The sequence below is a fragment of the Hyaena hyaena genome, unplaced genomic scaffold (genome assembly GCF_003009895.1).
Source record: "Hyaena hyaena isolate Hyena2069 unplaced genomic scaffold, ASM300989v1 scaffold_552, whole genome shotgun sequence".
Classification (NCBI taxonomy): Eukaryota; Metazoa; Chordata; class Mammalia; order Carnivora; family Hyaenidae; genus Hyaena; species Hyaena hyaena.
Window position 1 is genome coordinate 523,523 of NW_024081185.1, and position 21,378 is coordinate 544,900.

At 54.9% G+C, this 21,378-nt stretch overlaps 1 protein-coding gene across 1 annotated transcript in view; it reads right to left on the reverse strand.

Moving 5' to 3' along the window:
- The window catches only part of SNTG2 (syntrophin gamma 2), a 113,772-nt gene that overhangs the window by 53,968 nt on the left and 38,426 nt on the right, over positions 1-21,378 (reverse strand). Inside the window, 2 exon segments of the mRNA XM_039256006.1 lie at positions 4,599-4,726; positions 15,112-15,203. Of these exon segments, the coding sequence (XP_039111937.1) occupies positions 4,599-4,726; positions 15,112-15,203 (220 nt within the window).

Genomic DNA, 21,378 nt, shown 5'->3' on the forward strand with positions numbered 1-21,378 from the left:
GGCCATGTGGGCGGTGCTGCGTCAGGACCCCTGCTCCCCGGCGGCTGAGCTGGGCTGGCCATCCCAGCAGGTCAGGCCCAGGAGCACGGTGTGCGGAGTGCTCCCAGACTCCTCGTAGCTGGATGAGGCCCAAGTCTGTAGGGACATTTCATTCTCTGTCAGCAAGTAGGAGCACCCTAACTTTCTATCCCTAAAATGAAACTTCCAGAAAACCTGCAGCCAGAGTGCTGAGAAAGAGAACAGCAGCCGGACGTGTGGGCGCTGCCAGCCGGTGTGTAGGGGATGGGGCTCCCCAGGGGGCCCTGCGGAGGAAGGCAGCTCGAGGGTCTTTCATGACCTTCCTGAGCAGAGACAGACGCCGTCCAACGACAAACACTCCAAACGCATCCCAAGGCGGACATGGCTGCTGACGAAGCTTCCCCCACAACACGCCTGGCGCCCCCGCCCACCGTCCACGAGCAGCCTCCTAGATGTAAATCAGGCCATGAGGAGCACGGGAGCGCGCTCTCTGGGCACCCAACGTGGATCAGACCCTGGGTTCCCGACGGTTCTCCTGACCACCGACTCCATCCACATCCTGTACAAGCGCTCGCCTCACTGAGATGCCCACAGCCCCCGGGACGCCGTCTCCCAGCTCCGCTCGGCCACACGGGCCCACAGGCAGCGTGAGGCCACTCCTGCAGGATTCCCAGCCACGGACAAGTCCCTTCCTGGCATGAGTATCTGAGCGTGAAACCAACCTGTGCCACACAGCCCGGAGTAGCTAGCAGGGTAGTCTTGACGGTACCGTTGCTTTTCAAAACGTTCGTGTCTGCAAGACCTTCTGGCTCCTGACGTGCTTTCTTCCTTTTCTTCCTTTTTACATGTTGATTTATTTTCCGGGGGGTGGAGGATCAGAGAGAGAGGGAGACAGTCCCAAGCAGGCTGTCAGAACAGAGCCCGACTTGGGTCTTGAACCCACAAACTCAGATCATGATCTGAGCCGAGGTCAAGAGTTGGACACTTAACCAACGGAGCCCCTCAGGCGGCTCTGCTTTGGAAGAAAGAACACACACACTGACAGCTCTGTCTTCTAAAGTGAAGTCGTCTCCTACGAAGAAACATGGACTCTCGCTGTAGTGATGACACAATTTCACTGTTACTTTCAAAAACTCAACAGAAGTGGAGCAAAAAGACCCAGAGTCAGAGTTTTGTTCCTTCCTCCTTCTCTCCCCCTTAGACCCCTCCTTCCTTGCTTCCAAGTTTCAGAAACAACTCTGTACTTTGTGGGGTTTTTTGGTAATAGTTTAATGTTTATTTATTTTGAGAGAGATACAGAGACAGAGAGGGAGCGGGAAAGGGGCAGAGAGAGAGGGAGACGTAGAATCTGAATCCAAGCTGTCAGCACAGAGCCCAACATGAGGCTTGAACCCACGTACCATCATGACCTGACCTGAGCCGAAGTCAGATGCTTAACCGACTGAGCCCCCAGGCACCTGTCCACATGGTCTTTGGGGCCAGCATTAAGCCACAGGCATAGAGAGTCTTGTCTGAGCAGGACCACAGAGGCCCGTGCCCTGAAAACCAGTCCAGATGTACCCAGTGCGTGCGAGAGAGACTCAGACTGTCTGACGCTCTTGGTGACAACCTCTCAAATCGTGATTGTCTTCCTGAGGTCAGACATTCCTACTCTGCAAAAATTAGGAATCGTTGTAAACTCACAAGCCTTCAGGACGCTTGGGAGCTCCTTTAAACCCACAGCGTTATTTTATGTGGCCTGCACGAGACCTTAGGAGGCAGTGAAGTATTAACGTCTTCTCCCAACTACTTGTTTAACAGACGCCTCGCTGGGTGAAGCCACGGGGCCCGGGAAAGGCAAAGGGAAACTGGCAATAGATTCATTCTCTCCCGTGCGCCGCACGCCTCCCCAGCCCTCAGGCGGCTGGTCTGAGTAGAGCACAGGCTCTCTGGAAGCTTCCTGGGATGACCCTGGACATTCTGCACGCACGCTTCTCTTGGTCCTAAAGGTGTTCTGTCTGCCTTTGCTTTCTAACCCCCAGCGCACACACCTCGACGAAAACCCGGGTCCTGGAATCCCAAACCAGCATCCTCTCAAACGGACCGGGTGAAGCACAACCAAGCACAGGCGGAGCCAATCACGTGTTTAGAGGACACCCCCCGAGACATCTCTGGACAGGCACTTGCTGCCCAGGCAACGGGTGGGTGGAGCCGCCGCAGGCAGGGTCTAGACCAGCACCCGTGGGGCCGCGGGTCCTCACCAGTCCTGCACCTGAACTCAGGGTCTGAAATCCGCGGCTCCCGTCAGGGATATGGTCTGGCTGGCCTGACCTGGTCCTTCCGCCGGGGTCTGCAGGTCAGGGATGGGAAGTCAGGGTGCCATGCAAGGAAGCCACCTGCTGCTGCCCGGCAGGTGTGTGGCCGTGTGGCACGGAACGTGGGGCCACGTGGCACGGAACGTGGGTGAGCTCCAGCAGTGACCGCGGCCCTGGCCCAGAGTCCTAGGCACTCGAGGAACTGAACTCTGCCCACAACTGGAATGCCCCTGAAGAGGCCCCAAGCGCAGACGAGGTGAGTCGGGTCAGCAGCGGAGCCCCCGGCGAGGCCGAGCACACGGCTGGCGCACCTGCCGACGCCGCGGGGCCGCGGGATAACAGGCCTGTGGTGTTTGGGCGGCAAGTGCACAGGCCACAGGACAGAACTCAGGCTGCGATGCCACGGCCTCATCTCGTCGGTGCCCACGGCCTCCTGTCAGTCCCTGAAGCTGGGCGTTAATGTCAGTTCTGTCAAGACAAACCTGTTTCAGAAAATGCAGTTTGAGTCCCAATTCAGTGTTTCGCTTTTGCACCGTACCTCCTGCCTGAATTGAAACTTTTGCTTAAAATTATGAAAAAGGTCAGCAAAGCTAAAGACATGCGGCCTTCAAACCAACACACTCTTGTCCCGTGAGGGGCTGAGGGCCCGTGTGCTGGTGGCTCTGTGGCATTTCCCCTGGGACAGGAGAGTCGGGTGGCGGCGAGGCTGGCGGTGCAGCCCTCCTGAGCCGCGTGTCATCCGTGGGCACAAGGTGCTCGTCGCAGCAGGTGCCCGCTGGAGGCCTGATGAGTTGGCCTCCCGTTGCCAGGAACAGCCGTCTTGAGCCCCTCCCCCCACCGGCCACGGGGCGGCTGGCAGCACCCAGTCAGGCAGCAGTTTTCTGTCCTGCACCCTGCAGACGACACAGGGGCACCGCGGCCTGTGGGAGATGAGAGCACTGACCCTCCGAGCAGAGGCTGGTCTGGATCTTCCGTCGGTCACGTGGGAGAGCAGCGCGGCCAGCTGGTACTGGGCAGGGATCAGTGGCCCTGGCTCTCCAGAGCCTCTTGTTCAAACACAGGGACGGGCAGAGCCCAGAGCGAGAGCCCTCGGCCTCCCGTCTCCCAAATAAACCAGCCCAACCAAGACTGGTTGTAAGAGAAACACACACACACACACACACACACAGATACACACACACACACACACATACTCTCACACACTCACACACATCCTTTAAGAGGGCTCTGTGGCCATGAGAGCACCCACCTTACTATCTACCTACCTATCCACATAGCCATCTATCTCTTCCCACCTCCCTAACTTTTCAGGTCTACTTTTTCCAAATGGCCACACATTTAAAACCCAAACTCAGAGCTGGCATTCATGCCACGGTGTCTCCAGCGCCCTTTCACGGACGTGCACGTTCACTGGAAGAGTAACGTCAGTGATGCCAGGTAGTACTGAAAATCAAATGTAACCATTCGTCCAAAAGCATTATTAGGTAGACTTCCTCCTTCACTGAAGGACCAGAGAAGAGAACCTTGGACTCCGTCTCCCCTACCCCGCACATGAGCATGCACACGGGCGCACACTCACAGGCAGGGGTGTACACGCACACGGGCACACACGTATTTTATCTACGACAGTGCTCAATTTCACAACAGCAAGCTCCTCCCTTGCCGACAGACCACGGCCCCCCCAGTTTTCAGCACACCTGCCCTACAAGCAAAAGGCGATTCACCACATACTTGCTGGCCTTTCCGCGGTGGTTAGCTGCCGGGGACACACCGTACCGGGTAAGAGAGCAGAACGCTCTCTAAGTCCACAAAAACAGTTATGGAAATACAACCTTTATAGACAAATCGTTGAAATGGATTAACCAAGGTACTGAACACTGATGCCAGTCTAGTCTCTCCTTTTCTTAATGATGACATGAGGCCCACAGAGTTTAAATGACTTTTCTGAAATCATTTGCAACTTGGACAAGATGCAGTCTTATTTCCAATCTAATCCTGTGAATATTTACAATTTACAATTCTAACAATCTACGATTCAAAAGAACGAACACGAGTCACCTCATACCTCAGGGCTTGAGAACTGCCCCTAACAATAAGCCCACAATGGCTCTGATACTGTTTCTTTTCAGTGCCTAAATCTCCTCCCCCTTGGCATTTATTTATTTTGCAAGGCACTCGCTCCGCCGGAAGACAATCACACGCACTTGCCTAATGACACAAACACTCTGGAGCCGTCGGCGGGCTCCGGGGTCTGCAGGGTCCCTCTTTCCGACAGTGGTCACACACCTTGATTTTTCCGTTCCAGCCTTGCACCTGGAGATCCGGGCCATACACAGAGGAACTGACATTGTGTCCAACCAGCGCTTCTCATAGTGCGGCTCACTGGCTACGGGCGAGGAAGGTGAGGCTGGATCCTGTGCACGATAAATGAGAACCAAGAGTCACAGAGTCAACAGTCAGCACCGAATGCAGGGACAGCCACCAGCATCATGTCCCCTAACACTCAAATTAAATACATTTCAATTGTTTAAAAAGCATGTGACCATTTTCTCAAAATCTAGAAAGAAATAAGTGCTCTCCTATGTGATTTTAAAGTAATTCTCTCTTTTGTTAACAAAACACCGAACAGAAGAGAAAGGTCAGAGGGGAAGCTTGGAGAAGGGGCGGAGTGAGTCCAGGAGGCCGAAGCTCATGGCCACGCCAGTGTCAAAGTGGAGCGCCTCCTGGTCCCAGAGACAGAATGCACTAGCGCTGATCACGTGCACAGCGCCCGGGGCCGGAGGCCACACTCTCCGCCGGGCGTGAGCACAGCGCAAAGCCGGCAGGTGCGGAGGGCGGCTCCTTCTCTGCAGAGCCTGCAGACGACAGGAGGGTGCGTGGAACATGCAGAACGTGTGCAAACAAGAGACCCGACCGTGTGCTGCTGCAGGAGTCCACTCGCGGCAGGATCGGAGGTGGGTCCAGGCAGGAGGACCCCAAATTCCTGTCTGGGTTCTCAGGGAGTGACCAGTAGCAGCCTGATCCGTCTTCCTGTGGAGTCCCTGGCCCAGGATGGAGATGGCAGCCCTGGGTAGGGGTGAGGCATCTGGCCAGCACGCAGGCTCCCGTGCACACAGCAGCCCCCACCTCAGCACCACCGGCTCCAAATGCAAAGGGCCAGTTCCCCGGAGTTCCCAGCCGTCCAAGTTTGCATAAGAAATTGACAGATGGGGACGGCTGGGGGGCTCAGTCAGTTGAGCATGTGACTTGGACTCAGGTCATGATCTCACAGTTCATGGGTTCGAGCCCTGCATCGATAAGGCTCTGTGATGACAGCTCAGAGCCTGGAGCTGCTTCAGATTCTGCGCCTCCTTTCTCTGCCCCTCCCCTGTTCCTTGTCTCTTTCTGTCTCTCAAAACTGAATAAAATGTTAAAAAAAAAAAAGAAAAAGAAAAAAGAAAAAAAAGAAAGAATGAAAGCAGAGCTTCTCAATTCTATTTTCTGCCCCCAACTTAGTATCAGCTTAGTAGCTTGCAGGAGCAGGGAGGTGCGTCCCCACAGCTGACCCGAGCGCCCTGGGCCGTGCCTGTCAGCCCGTTACAACCCGCACAGGTGAGGCAGGGGACACAAAACGCGCCCTCGCCTGCTTGCGCTGTGATGCAGCCCAAAGTTGTCAAAGGACGGGCCATTCTGGAACATCGATGTGTGACTGACCGAGCCCAGGACCTTTCCCGTGTCCTGCTTTAGTGACCACGAGATGGGTTCTGAACCAACCTGCAACCTCGGGGCAGCTGGGGACCGGGAGGCGCAGCAGCCGGGCAGGTGCATCAGGGGTGGGTGGTGGGTGGGGGCGCCCCTCTGCAGGGGGGCCTCACGGACCCTCCCCAGGGCAATGTCTTCCCTCTGGTTCCCCAAGAAGCCACACGAGGGAGGTATTTTAGAAACTCGAGAAAATAAAGTACTTATAATGTTACAGAATCTGGTCTGGATCAGCCAGCAGAAGAACCAAGCGGCACTCGGAGATCTTGGAAGGGAGGAGGCTGACTTTATGCCGGTGCGCTCGGAGGAGATCATTCTCCAGAGGTCTGAGCCCAGAGCACGAGCAGAGGGAACAATTTATAGCCCGTTATTTCCGCATTCCTTGTGGGGACAGGTGTTACCTATTCGTGTCGGCCATCTCCTAACAGACTTTCCCTATCAATAATACAAGACTTGCAAAATGTCTGGAAATGAATGAAAGGAGATGAAAGATGATACCTCCCAGTATGTTGCCACACACAGCACAGAGAGCCACACGTGGCATACGGCACGTCGGTTCCTGCTCCCCTCAGGCACACACCCACGCGTGTCCACACGGAGGCACCACCACCACCTCAGTCCACATTCTCTGATTACGGTAGAGGTACGACCACACCCTTCACATTTGGGAAATTCAAAACTATAAAACAGAAAAAAATTCGATCCAAACCTCATCAAACACTTTGTGGATTTCCTGATTATCTTTTTCCTAGTCTCTTTAAGACTTAGAGTGACACTGTAATCACTACCAGGACACGTGAGAGCAGAACGCTTATGGGTCACCATGGTACGGAGTGGGACTCGAAGACAGACATCTGCGCTCGGGGGCAGAGCACTTTCTGTTTAATAAACTCTGCTCCTCGAGGGCGATGATGATTTGTCCTATTTCTTCCGTGTGTCGGGAGAGCTCCCTCTTGCTCAGTAACTCCCTTGGAACGATGTCTAGATTTAAATATACCTTTGCAATTATTAGCACTTGCTGGGAGAGAACACGGTGTTTGCACGTCTTACAGGATTACCTAAGACGCCTGAGGGCTCGTCTGAAGAGCGGAATGCAGGCTGGCCCGAGACACTGACCACCTAGTGGGAACAGCGACGGCCGCGAGCAGATAGGACAATTCTGCAGGAATGAGGGTCAGCAGAGGTGGTGCCGAGCACCTGATTCAGTGAGCGGGTGAGCAGGAGCTGAGAGTGAGGGCGAGCGGAGCCCCGTTCTCGTCTGCGCCGACCCCACCAATGCCATGTCTTCAACTCTGCTGTACGCCGGAGTACGTCTTCAAGTCATTTGCTTAAAGGCTTATTAATTTATTTTGGGGGGTGGGGAGAGCACATGTGCAGGAGGGACAGAGGGAGAGAGAGAACCCAAGCAGGCTCTGTGCTGTCGGTGCAGAGCCCAATGCGGGGTTCAAACTCATGAACCATGAGGTCATGACCTGAGTCTAAATCAAGAGTAAACCACTTCACTGACTAAGCCAAGTAGATGCCCCGAGTCATTGGTTTTGTGTTTTTTTTTAAGAAAAAAAAAAATACTAGCTGTCTTAATACTTTATGTTTAAATAAAAGATTTGAAAGCAACTTTGTAGGTGTTGCTGTCTTACTCCTGCTCTGGATGACTAGGCCGTGCTGGGGGGCTGTGGGCCGTGCTGGGGGGCTGTGGGCCGTGCTGGGGGGCTGTGGGCCTCGCTGGGGGGCTGTGGGCCTCGCTGGGGGGCTGGGGGCCTCGCTGGGGGGCTGGGGGCCGTGCTGGGGGGCTGGGGGCCTCGCTGGGGGGCTGGGGGCCGTGCTGGGGGGCTGGGGGCCTCGCTGGGGGGCTGGGGGCCTCGCTGGGGGGCTGGGGGCCTCGCTGTGGGGCTGTGGGCCTCGCTGGGGGGCTGTGGGCCTCACTGGGGGGGCTGTGGGCCTTGCACTTCATCCTTCTGTTTCACTGAACGGTATTGAGGCCTGAGCTACCTACAACATGTACTAATGGAGGAGCACAGTTTGACCAGTTTTGACAGATACACCCCAAGTCACCAGAACCTAAATCATGACACAGGCTAATTCTGCCCCATCCACATCCCACAAGCCTTGTCCCCCATAAAGTTCCCTGTGGCAGCTGTAGGCAATTCCTGCCCTCCAGCCATGGCAGTCAGCGACCTGATTTCTGTCAGATCAGCTACATTAGTGTTGACTCTTAGAACTTCTACAAATAGGATCACGCAGGAAGCATCTGCACAAGGCTTCATTCAGCAGGAAAAGTGTGAGATGTATCCCAGATGATGCACTTCCATCAGTGAGTTGTCTTCTGCTGTTTGCATGTGCCTGCATTTTCCATCCACTCACCAAAGGAGGTCCTGGCTCCTTCCAGTTGGAGGACATTATAAACACACTGACTGTGTGGTCAGTTACGTCTTGTCTTTGCATGACGTGCGGCTTGTGCTGCTGGGGCAAACCTCACTTGCTCACCATGCGGTTCCCTCTGGATGTTTTCACTTGTTGATGACCACTTTTGCATCTGCATTCGTGAGGGTTACTGTCAGTAATGTCTGTTACTTATAATGTCATTGAAAGGTTCTGGTATCTGTATAATCCTGGCCTCACAGAATTAGGGGGATACATTTCATCTTCCTCTATTTTCTGAAAACCTGTGGAGGTCACATATTATTTCTTGACATAATTCACCAGTTACAAAATAGTTGAGTTTACAGTCCTGAATAGTGCCTTGCAGCCCTGCATGTGACCTTGGTGAACGTTCCATATTCACCCTGCCGGCTTTCGGTGTGTTCCCTGCAAAAGGCAGTTAGGTTCCAGTTGATTCATAAGGTTGATTATGTCCTTTCTGTCTTTACTGCTGTTTTGTCTACACATTGTATCAACTTCTGCACAAAGACTATTAAAATCTCCAAATATGATAATGGGTTGTCCAATTCTCATTTCTATCAGGTTTTGGTTCATGTATTTGGAAGCTCTATTACTGGGTGCATACCATATTTAGGATTATAATGTTTTCCTGATGAACTGATTCTTTAATCACAATGAAACATTTCTTTGTTTTTTAGACACTCCTTATCTTGAAGACTACTTGGTCAGACATTAACAAAGCCAGCTTTTTTGGTTGCTGTCTATAAAATACATATTCTCTACTCTTTTTACTCTCTACCTGTATCTTTATATTTAAATAATATTTCCTGTGGTAAACAGAATTGGATCTTTCTAATCAGTCTGATAATTTCTGTTTTAATTGGAATGTTTAGTTTGTTTACATTTAATATAATTCTCATGTCACTGGGTTTAATTATGTATTGCTAATTTGTTATTTGTTCCTCTTGGGCTTTCTCCTACTTCACTGAACATATTCTTTTAGGGGTTAGTTAATTTTTTTCATTATTCTTTTTTATCTCCTCATTGGCTATACGGATCATAATACACATTCTTAATTTATCAGTTTCGACTCTGAGTCAATACTGCATTGCTTCAAACCTTGTATCTGATACATCCTCCTTCCCACACCTCACTTCACAAGTGTCAGGATCTCACAGCAGAGCAGCTCAGGGTGCCTGGCCCCCACCCTGGGTGCTATTCTTGCCGTGTCTCTCATGTCCATCTACATCACCACCACCACGTCACTGGGGTATCATTCTGTCCTCTGAACTATCGTTTAACTTTAAAGGAAAATCAGAGAAGGAAGCACAGACATACACACACGCACATATTTACCACCTACCGCGCTCTCCACGGCATTCAGCCAAGGACTTGTGGAGAATCTACATGTGCACACTCCCAGCTCCCAACGCCACCTCCTTCTGGGCACCCCGCTGCCCTGCCCCACAGCTTCTAGCTGATTCAGAAGCCCCGCATCCCTGCCTCTGTCTCGTCCCAGGTGGTGCTCACCGTGTGGTGTCCCCTCCGTCATGGCTCACAGTCATGGCTCAGACGGCTGGCTGCCCAGCACCTGAGAACAAGAAACTCGCTTCTTCTGGTTAGTGCAGTGGTTGTCTTGCAGGAGACACACTGTGCGGACCTGTTCTTTCTGTGCTCACGGATCTTCTCAGAGCCCGTGCTGGACGGCAGGGCTGTGCCAACAGCTGCTTTCTCTTACTTCGCACACCCAGTGTCTCGTGTGAGGACTTGAAAAGGTCACGGTGCATGTAAATCAGAAAGGGAGTTTGTAAAAGATAAACTCCTGGGTTCCCTCCTCTGAGACTCAGGCTGTACAGGTACTTAGATACGGCTGTGCGATCTCCGTTACTCCGGTGCTGCACGTGCTCTGACACGCATCAGAAAACTGCACTCGCGCGTGGCAGGCCCGCCACGTAGGAGGCTCTGAGCCCCATGCACTTTGTCTGTTACTGGGGAGACGTGTCTTTAAAAACGTCCAGGTTTGTAGGCTGATTAAGTGTCATTCAATCCATAATCTAAATGTAATTTTTAAAACGGAAACATTCATTGTAATTTGAAATATTTTCAATTAAATAATTAAAATGATTCTCAACATTTTCATGCCAGAGCAGAATGCTTCTCGCCTGCTCAGGGGCCATCTGCATTCAGCTCGGGGCCCCCATCGGGGGCTCAAGGTTAGAGTCCACAGCAGCCAGCTGTCTTCCACGTTCCTTTCAATGAAATTAACCACGAAGTCACTAGAACAGACAGCAAGTGTTTGGCGGCACTACTGAAGTTCTAGATATTGGATTTTCTGACCTAACACCGAGCCAGTGATTATGAAGCAGTCATTCACTGCAGGTTCCCAAGAAGGCGGTGTGCAGAATTTCAGTTAGGGGCACCTGGGTGGCTCAGTTGGTAGAGTGTCCGACTTCAGCTCAGGTCATGATCTCACGGCTTGTGGGTTCGAGCCACACGTCGGGCTCTGTGCTGACAGCTCAGAGCCTGGAGCTTGCTTCAGATTCTGTGTCTCCCCCTCTCTCTGACCCTCCCCTGCTCACGCTCTCTCTCTCTCTTCCAGAAATAAATAAAAATAAAATACATGAAGAATTTCAGCTATATAGACCACAGCCAACAGACACCAAATCCAAACTTTATTTTACGTGGCTCTTCAGAATACACTTCCCCGTGGCGGATCATGATGACCAGTGTTATTCTTAGAGAAGCTCTGTGATGGGACTTGGGTTTCTTTCTGATATTGAGGAATAAAGGTAATTATTAAACCTAGGAAAGACTCAAAGGCTAGCAAGCGGCGGAACATTCACCACTTAGTATTCAATTAAAAACAAGTGTGCTGCCCAGGAGACCAACGTGCCTATGGGTCACACGTTTAGAATCTCTACCTTGACCAACCTGCTGGAGGTATGTGTGCATGTTCTAATCTGACCTCAGACTGTGACGCAACAGCCATAAGGGGCAGGGCGGGACCTGGTCCTGCACGTAGTGACGCCGGGCCCGTGTGGTGCCTGGGGAGGGGCCACAGCTGGGCGGAGCAGGGTGACTTGGTCGGTGGGAATGCTGTGGGGCCTCACAGCCTATAGGTGATTTAAGAAAGAGAGGTTTCTGGGAAAAGTTCCAATTACCCTACACTTTAAGTCTGTGAAATGTACGTGACATTCATGGCCCCAGGGGGTCACAGGATGAAACCTGTGCATCTGGAGGGGATGGCGCGGATGGGTCCCCTCCGGTTGCTTCCTGCCATCCTTGCACCTCCCTAAAGAGACAGGCTTTGAAAATACTCCTTCCCTTACCAGAATATTATGACCTTGTGCCATAAAATTAGTGCTTTTAGAAGTTAAATTGACTAGAACAAAATGTATGGAAGACTTTTATCAACACTTCTTTCTGTGGCAAGCAAGACACACATCACATATGCTCCTAAAACAATGGGGAGAAAGATAAAGAAAACTAGGATCCTCTGAATAAACTGCTTTTTCCTACGCAGAAGACCCAACAGTGGGTATGAAGCAAGCTGTCACCTGCACTTTGGTTCCCCTCCAAACACCAGCGTGGAATTTTAAATCTGAACTTCTAAAAATGAAGAACCTTGAGACACTGCTCTCTCAGCGTCAGAGATTCAGCAAGGAGGGGCGAGAGGTGGAAAAGCCAGACTGAAATGTCACCTCCGAGTTCGCGGCATGGCTCCGAGAGGTTTTTATAAAGGAGAGATGTTTCCATAACCGTGCAATTAACCTACTGTCAGTTTGTAATTTCAGGTGGGTGTGCAACGTGTCTGGTGACGAATTATTTTGACTGCAGCATCAGGGGCCCTTGTCAACAGTGCTCACACTCGATGCTCTCGTCTTCCTCACTTTAAACCCCGTAATCACGCTGACACAGGGCGGGCTTCACGCTCATCTCAACGACAGACTCGGTGACTCTGCTCTGTCTATAGTGTCATTTTCCCTTCAGCTTCTCTGTAGTGACTGTGATGTGGGGGCTTCTGAAACTTTTCTTGTGGGCTGGTCTCCGTGGCGTGGTAGTGTCTAGGCCGCCTGCGCACACACACACATATCCACATGAGCACTCACACACCCACACATGCATACACAGGTGAACCCACACCTACACACCCGAGAACACACACCCACATGCACACCCATGCACACCCACGCATGCCCACATGCCTGCACACACATGCCCACGTACACCCACAGGAGTGTACACCCACCCACGTGTGTGCAACCACACATGCACACCAGCACACACAGGTGAACCCACACATACACACCCACACGCCGCACACACACATGCCCGTGTACATCCACCCACGTGTGTGCAACCACACGTGCACACCAGCACACACAGGTGAATCCACACATGCACATGCATGCACACCCACACACACACATGCCCATGCACCCCCATAGGAGTGTACACCCACCCACGTGTGTGCACCCACACCCACACACTCACACAGGTGAACCCACACCCATACATGCACACCCGAGAACACACACCCACATGCACACCCAGGCACACCCAGATGTGTGCACCCACACATGCACACTCACATGCACACGCAGGTGAACCCACACATGCACACCCACACACAACCATGTACACCCACTCACGTGTGCACACGCACATACACACAGGTGAACCCACACCCACACATGCACACCCATGCACTCCCACATACACCCACATGCCCGCACGCACATGCCCACGTACACCCACACGTGTGCACCCGCACACTCACTCGCACATGCAGGTGAACCCACACCCATACATGCACACCTGAGAACGCACGCCCACATGCGCGCGCACACACACCGACATGTGTGCACCAGCACGTACACACTTACACACAGGTGAACCCACACATGCACACCTGAGAACCCACACACACATGCATGCCCACATGAGCACACTCACACCCACACGTGTGCACCTGCACACGCAGGTGTGGGGTTGGGTTCAGGGCACAGTGCCGCCGTCAGCACCACCCCAGGGGACAGAGGTGCCACGTGTGCAGATGAAGGCTGACGGCTCAGATCTGGAAATCTCGGGCGTCAAAGACCAAAGAGAGGTCTGTAAGCTGCCCAGAAAAAGAGCGCGGACCCGCAGCCACGTGGAGAGAAAACTTCCCGGCATCAACAGTAGTGACCACAGACTCTGGAAATATGTTCAAGTGTAGAGAAAATAACCGTTTTAAAACAAGGAGGCTGGAGGCATAAGTCATGGCGAGAACAGAACTCTGGATACTTTTCCGTGCAGAGCACCCTGAAACGTCATGACTTGAAACACAGAGCTGCAGCCGGTGGTCAATCCGGAGAGAGCTCAGCTCGGGTGTTACAAGGTCCTCGCACCTTCCAGAAGAAGCTCAAGATGCTGTGTCTTCCTATCGTGTATACAAAGTATACATTTGGCAAAATTTCAAGGGTTACCTCTAAGTAAATGTAAACGGAGCATAAACATTTCTAACGGGCAGAGGAGAATTTTAGAAGGAAAACACATGAAAAATTTAACCAGAATAATTTGAAAGTCAAGAAGAAAAGGAACACAGTAAAGGGGGAACCAATAGAAATTCAAAGCCCGTGATCAAATCGGAGCTCGAGCACACGTCGGGAGTCACCACACACTCCCATGGGGCACAGCCTGTCAGACTGGATGGTAAGAAAGAAGAAAGCACAAAAACGCAAACAAAATCAAAAGGATGAGGTAACAAAAATGAGTAGAAATTGGCAGTATGCGGGTCTCTGAAACAAAAAGTTGGAAAGAGCAGCCAAATGAACAATCTTCTGCTGAAGTCAATCAAAAAAGAAAAAAATAAGCCCTGTTTAAAAATATTAAAGAAGATTGGGGCGCCTGGGTGGGTCAGTCAGTTAAGCCTCCGACTCTTGATTTCAGCCCAGGTCATTATCTCAGGGCTCATGGGTTTGAGCCCCGGGATGGGCTTGGTGCTGCCAGCTTGGGACTCTCTCTCCCCCTCTCTCTGCCCCTTCCCTTCTCTGTCTCTCTTTCAAAATAAATAAACAAACATTTCTTTAATGTAAAAATGAAAAGCGATGTTTTAAGAATGTTACTGTCTGAATGTTACCTTTCCCTCGGCTCTCCTGCACTCCCGCAGCTGCTCCTCTGAGGAGCGCAGGGGCGTCGGTTTCCAGTAACACGTTTTCAGTCCACCATGGGATTCTGATCCACGTGCTCTAACGCCAGTGGAGTTTCCACCCTCTGGAAGGAGGCTGAGGCAGGCCCACTGCCCAGGGTCTGGGTCCCTGCCAGGGGCCCCCCCAAGCCCCCCCCGCTCTGCTCCGCTGCGGTTTTGGGGGAACAGGGGATCTGGAGCGGGAGGAAAACGCCCTGCACGCGCACAGCACAGGTGACCCCGCGGGGCGTCCTCCCTGGGGCCGGTCAGGCCATGGGAGCAGGGCTGAGTCCCGCCTCGGAGCCGAGCCCGCCCGCCCACTGGGATGGGCCATGGCCACAGCATCCGACTTCCGGCGCCGAGGCCTCCCGCCGGGGAGTGGACGGCAAGCATCGGCGTCCTCCGTCCTGCGCACGTCCTTCCTGCTGAACCTGTCACCTCACGCGATGCTGTAATTCTGGGCCGCGCGGGACAGACATTCCTGCTGGGTTAGGGTAAGAGAAGCGCACTTACTGTGCTGTTGGGGTGGCCGTTCAGGTGCAGACCGCTGTCGAACAGAGGAGAGGGGGTCCCGCTGCCGCGGTCACCGGATGGCTCTGGGGACCCTGCAGATGGGCAGAGACGGTCACTCAGACACAGCGCGGGCAGGGGTCCCCTGGTAGACAGCCTGTCCTCCCCAGGCGCCGGGAGGCCCCCCAGGACCACAGGCCTGTCCAGCACGCGAAGCCCTCCGTCCCCTGCTGTCCTGGGGCCGCCTCACCTCATCTGGCCTCAACCAGAGATGGGCAGAAGGCGGGAGGACGGCCCAGCTCACGGGGGAATGTGCCGCGGGGGTCCAGAGCCCGCGCCCACACGGCACCAGAGGGATGTCAGCCCCGGTCCTTGGGGACGTCTCACACCTGGGATCCAAGATCACATCAGAATCTTCGAAACACTATTCCTGACTTTCTGTTTTCAATTTTCAGACTGCTTATTTGTTTGACATTTTCTCACTTCCTGGTCTCTGCAAACTGCATCAGTGGATCCTATAAAGACAAACCAGGTACGCTTCTGCACAGGGGATCTGAAGACAAAACGCCCGTGTCTATGCAGGATGCAGAGGTTTGGGGCCGGGAACGCAGAACCCCACCCGGGGTCTGCCAGGAGCCACTCTGAGCTAAGGTTTCCTCTTCTGGAAGCAGAGGCGGGGCTAAGCGACCTCCATCCCCTCCTTCTGAGTGGAGGCGCCCTGGGCACCGCGGCAGCCAGTTGGTGGGAATCAATCACTTTAGGGAGAGACACCAAACTGCAAGGTAAAGTTGAATCTGACCTACAGATCAGTTTTGCTTGAGAAAAACCAAGACATTGCATTAAAAACCCAGTTTCTGACTTTCCTGGAAATAGAGAAAAATCTGAGGCTCCTGATAATAAATGGCTGGAACTGAGCAGGTCTATTCCCTCACCGCTCGGTGCCCAAACCTGCCAGCCGCCTGCATCGGGGCCCTCACCCTGTGGGTCTGGGGCGTGAGGTGGCCACGGGCAGGGACAGAGAGACGAGCCTGTGTTGGTCACACCATCATGAACATCCTTATAATTTCTTGAGAACTGAACCAAATGCCTTGTAAATGTTTTATCCACTGCTTCAAAATACACACTTCTGTGGGAGTTACTACCAACCGTCAGTTCATAGAGGGAGAAAATCAGAGGGATTCTGCCCGTTACTCGCCGGGCCACACTCAGCACCTGGGTCTGGGAAAGGGGTACGTCCCCGTCCTCCACGGGCCGGGTGACCAGAGCTGTGAACGGCTCCACAAACCCAAGATGAATTCACAGACCTTCACACCGACGGAGAATTTCTGAGGGAAAGGAGAGAGCTTTCCTGCTGTTCGCAATGTCTGAGAACAGCGTCAAAGCGGATGCGAGATTCTGACAATCGGATCCCAAACAGTTTTGGCCATGATACAATCACATGCAGCTCCTGTGTGTGACGCAGACCTCTAGTCTGTTAACTTTTATGGTGGGGCCACGCAGAGACAAACACCTGACCACGTGAAGTGCACCAGCCACAAGAAGCAGGCATCCAGGCTTTACCCTAAGGAGCCCCCAGGGGTCCCTGAGCAGATCCCAGGTCCTGGCATGTGACTGTCTGGGTGCCTGAAGAGGGGGTGCTGAGGACGGCACAGCCGATCTGCCACAGCCACGGCAGCCAGCCATCAAGGCGTGATGTGGCGTGAACGCCCCGCCACCCCACTCCAGGCAGCTGCAGGAAAGGGGTGTGTGGAGCTGAAATCACAAACACTGGATTGATACAGCTCAAGACTCGCACTTGAGATGCCTGGTGCGTGACCGACTTCCTAAAGTTAAAGTGAAGATCGGGTGACATCACATATGCAGTCATTCCAAAGCCACCAGCCTTGCTCACTGCAGACGGGAACGTGTGTGCTGGGCCACTTGGGACTCTGCATCTATCCCGACCCCTGCCTGTCGCCCTGGGACTCCTGGGTCACTGGCTGACACACCCCTCCCGTGCCCTCCCCCATCTGTATGGACTCTGTGAGCATGGGGCATTCCCACTGACACCACGTTCCGGTGTGCGATGTGCGTGCCCCAGGACTCGGGGGAAGGCGCCCTGTCCTCCTTGGCCCCAAAGACGGTGCTCCCGTGCACCCTCCCTTGTTTGAACCAGTCCCTGCCCGAACAGGGCTGCCCTGGGGCCGGCACCCAGGCCTCCTGGCGTCTCCCCACCGGCTCTGGGTTGCCTCACAGTGACTCCACGCCTCCCCAACTTCCTGACCCTCCAACCTCCCCAGGACAGCGCTGTGGCCAGAGGGGACATGTGGCTGATGGTTCCGAGGGAGAAATGCCGGGTGAACACACACAAGTGAGTTAACCTGACAGTCATTTGTCGGCTGTAGGTTTCTGACTTCTGAGAAATGGGTATGTTTTCATCATATATACCCCAAAACGGAAACCCGAACAGCTGTGATACATTTGTTTATCACCAGTGAAACCCATTGTTTAAAAAAAGACCAGTTGCTGTCAGTAAATACTAATGATAAAAATAAACTTGGTGTCACAATTCAACATTAGAAAATATACAACAAGGGCACCTGAGGGCTCAGTCGGTTGAGCATCTGACTTTGGCTCAGGTCATGATCTCACAGTTCATTCAAGCCCCACATTGGGCTCTGTGCTGACAGCTCAGAGCCTGGAGCCTGCTTCGGATTCTATGTCTCCCTCTCTCTCTCTCTCTGTCCCTCCCCTGCTTGCACTCTGTTTCTCTCTCAAAAATAAACAAACACTTAAAAAAATTAAGAAAAGAAAATATACAACAAAAAGAATTCGCAGAAAATATTTATAGAAATTTCTAGGCTACAAAATGAACTCTCACCTAGGACGTTACACTGGCCTCCCTTATGCAGGGCTGGTGGGGCATAATGTGGGGCATCTTCCGAGAAGGTACCCCAGGGTTTCACACGGTGTGACCACAGGACACAGCATCCCCGTGCAGCTGAAGCCCCGAGAACGAGCGCTGTGCTGAAGGCTCCTGTCAGCATTGTTCACAGCGGCTCTGAGGTGGAGCCCCCTGCCCCCCGCTGCTGACGGGGCGAGGGTCACAGTGTGGGACCTCAGAACAGCACAGACGGGAGGGCTGACACCTGTTACAGCCTGCGCGAGCCTGGAGGACAGGACATGAGGTGAGGCACGCGGACGCAGAGGCCACACCGTGTGCGGATTCATCCTCATGGGGCGGGTGGAGCTGCAGGGCCCAGACACGGGAGGGGGGCCCGTGGGCCGGGCCGGGGACTGCGGCCTCACTGCTGTGACGGAAGCGCTCTGGGACTGGACACTGAGGGCTGCACGGCACCGTGAAAACATCACAAACCACTCGAGTAGGCAATCATTTTCAATAGTGGATCTCGGGGCTCGGCTGGTTAAGCGTCTGACTTCAGCTCAGGTCATGATCTCATGTGTCCGAGTTCAGGCCCCACGTAGGGGTCTGTGCTGACAGCTCAGAAGCCACTTCAGATCCTCTGTCCCTCTCTCTCTTCCCCTCCACTGCTTGTGCTCTCGCAAATAAAGATATAAATAGTGGATATTGTGCTATGTGACTGATATATATATATTTTTTAATAGTTTATTGTCAAGTTGGTTTCCGTATAACACCCAGTGCTCATCCCCACAAGTGCCCTCCCCCATGCCCATCCCCCCTCCCCTCCATCTGCCCTCAGTTTGCTCTCGAATTCAAGAGTCTCTCATGGTTTGCCTCCCTCCCTCCCCCACCATTTTTCCCCTTCTTCTCCCCCTAATCCTCCTATACGTGCAAACATATGGTATCTGTCCTTCTCTGCCTGACTTATTTCACTCAGCATAACACCCTCAAATGACTTATATCTTTAAAAAATACTAAGGGTGTAAACTTCTGCAAAAAAATAGAAGCCTGTTGACTCATCTTACTGGCCATTCATCTCCTGATACCCTGGTTAGCTGTTCAAGGTGGACAGTGTCCTCAGGGCACGGAGTCCTCACTCCGCCAGTCCCAGCCGCAGGCCCGGCGGGCTCGCACCAAGGACAACCGGTGGCAGGGGTGAGGGTGGGGCAGGCACGAGCCGGCTGCCCTCATGCCGTGGCCTCCGCACCAGAGGAATCGGCCGGAGTCCATGGAAGGACTACGGCCACCACATTTAAGTGTTTTACAACAGGAAGGTTTTAACTTTTCTGGTGATACGGAACCAAATCAAAGAACGGACATTTACTGAATTGACAGGGAGTTCAAACCCTCGCCAAGAGCGAGGCCTACGTGGCAGATCGCACGCCGCCTACCGCCAGGCCACGGCCGACTCGCCCCCGCCCCGCCGGAGGCTCGGCACCTCTACGGGATCGCCGCGCGCGCGTCCCGCGGGCCTCGGCCGGGCCGGGCCGGGAGTCGGCTGTAGGGCCGGGGGTGCCGAGGCCGGGGCTACACGCAGCCCCGACGCGTCTCTCAGTGAGGCGCCTCCAGCACCTTGGCTGATGCGCCGGGGCTTCCACCGGCCCCACAGCCAGGGGGACATGGCCTCCTCAGGCCCGGGGTGGCTCCGGGGACAGGCTCCCTGTGGACTCCCCCGGGCACTCCGTCCCCGAGCCCGGCTTCAAGGTGCTGCTAGGGTCGCGTGGACTCTGCTGCTTCCACAGTGTTATCAAAAGCTGGCCTTGGGCCCTGGCCGTCCCGCTGTGCCCAGGAGGTCGGGAGGTCGCGCCCTGCCCTCCCACACACACCCCCCCCCGTCCTGGGGCCCTGGCCTTCCCTCTGTGCCCGGGAGGTCGCCCCCCCGCCCCCCCATCCGTCCTGGGGCCCCGTCCGTCCTCTGTGCCTGGGAGGTCGCCCCCCCCGCCCCCCCATCTGTCCTGGGGCCCCGGCCGTCCCGCTGTGCCCAGGAGGTCGCCTCCCCCGCCCCCCCTTCCGTCCTGGGGCCGCGGCCGTCCCGCTGTGCCGGGGAGATCGCCTCCCCTGCCTGGAGAGGTCGCCTCCCCTGGAAGAGAAGGAAGACGCAGCCCTAACACGAACGTCCTCGGTGACCACATGCCGGCCCGCGCCGCCTCCCCGCCGCTCCTGCTGCAACATCAGGGGATCGGCTCTGTCCCCACGCCTCTCCTCTGTTCCGTCCGCACGTGAGGACAGAGCAGCGGCGTCTCAGCACCCGGGCCTCCCCGACGCCCAGCCTCCAGAGGCCGGAGCAGGAAGTGTCTGCTGTTCAGGCGGCCGCTGCGCTGTTCCTGCGGCGACAGGACCAGCCCCCCCGCCCCCACCTCGGACAATGCACCCCGGGGCCAGTGTCCCGCCCTCGTCTGCCCCGAACCGGCCCCCCGTTGGCTCCCGGGCCCGCACACGGGCTGCCCCGAGCCGCTCCCCTCGCGGGGTCCCACGGGACGCAACGCAGGGCCGTGCACGGTGTTTCCGTTTGCAGGGACCGCTCTGACGGCCACCAGCGCCACTTCCGCTGCTCGGGCCCCGCCGCCTCTCCTCTGGACGCCGGACCCTCTGCGGACCTCATCGAACGCCCCACTGCGAGGGGAGGCCCCGCGGGATCTCCCGACCGGTGTGCAGAGCCGCCGGAGGAACAGGTTGCCCGAGAAGAGCGACCAGTGGCCTGGTCCCCGTGGGGTCTGAGGGGAAAACGCGCAGTTTCGGAAACCAATTTGCCCCGGTTCTCGGGGGGGGGGGGAGGGGGAGTAAGAAGCCCACTGAGTTCAACCACCTTCCTCAACCGCGGGCCTCCTGCCAGACGGGTCGAGGGCTGCTCCGCCCGCCCCCCACCTCAGCGGACCCTGGCGCCGGCGGGGAGCAGAGAAGGGAGAGAAAACGGGGCGGATGTGGCCACCCCTGGGTGAGTGCTGGTCCCCACAGGGGGACAGAGAGGGCGGGACCCACCTGCGTCCTCCGACGCCCACCTCGCCAGACCTTAGTCGTGAGGGGCCGCCCCGTGGGCACGACGGCGCCTAACGCCCTTCTGGCTGCGGGGACAGCGCCCCCACCCCCACTAAACCACTCGGCCCTGTGGTAAAAACGGAGGCCGAAGAGTCCATTAGGGTCACGGTGACGACTCTGACAGAAACGCCTGTGTGGATGGGCGACCATCGCTTTCAAACTGGCTCACAGCCTGTGTGTGGGGAGGACGGCACAGCGCGCACGCACGGCCGTCTAACACCCCCGCACGCACGGCCGTCTAAACACCCCCCGCACGTACGGCCATCTAACCCCCCCCCGCACGCACAGCCGTCTAAACACCCCCCGCACGTACGGCCATCTAACCCCCCCCC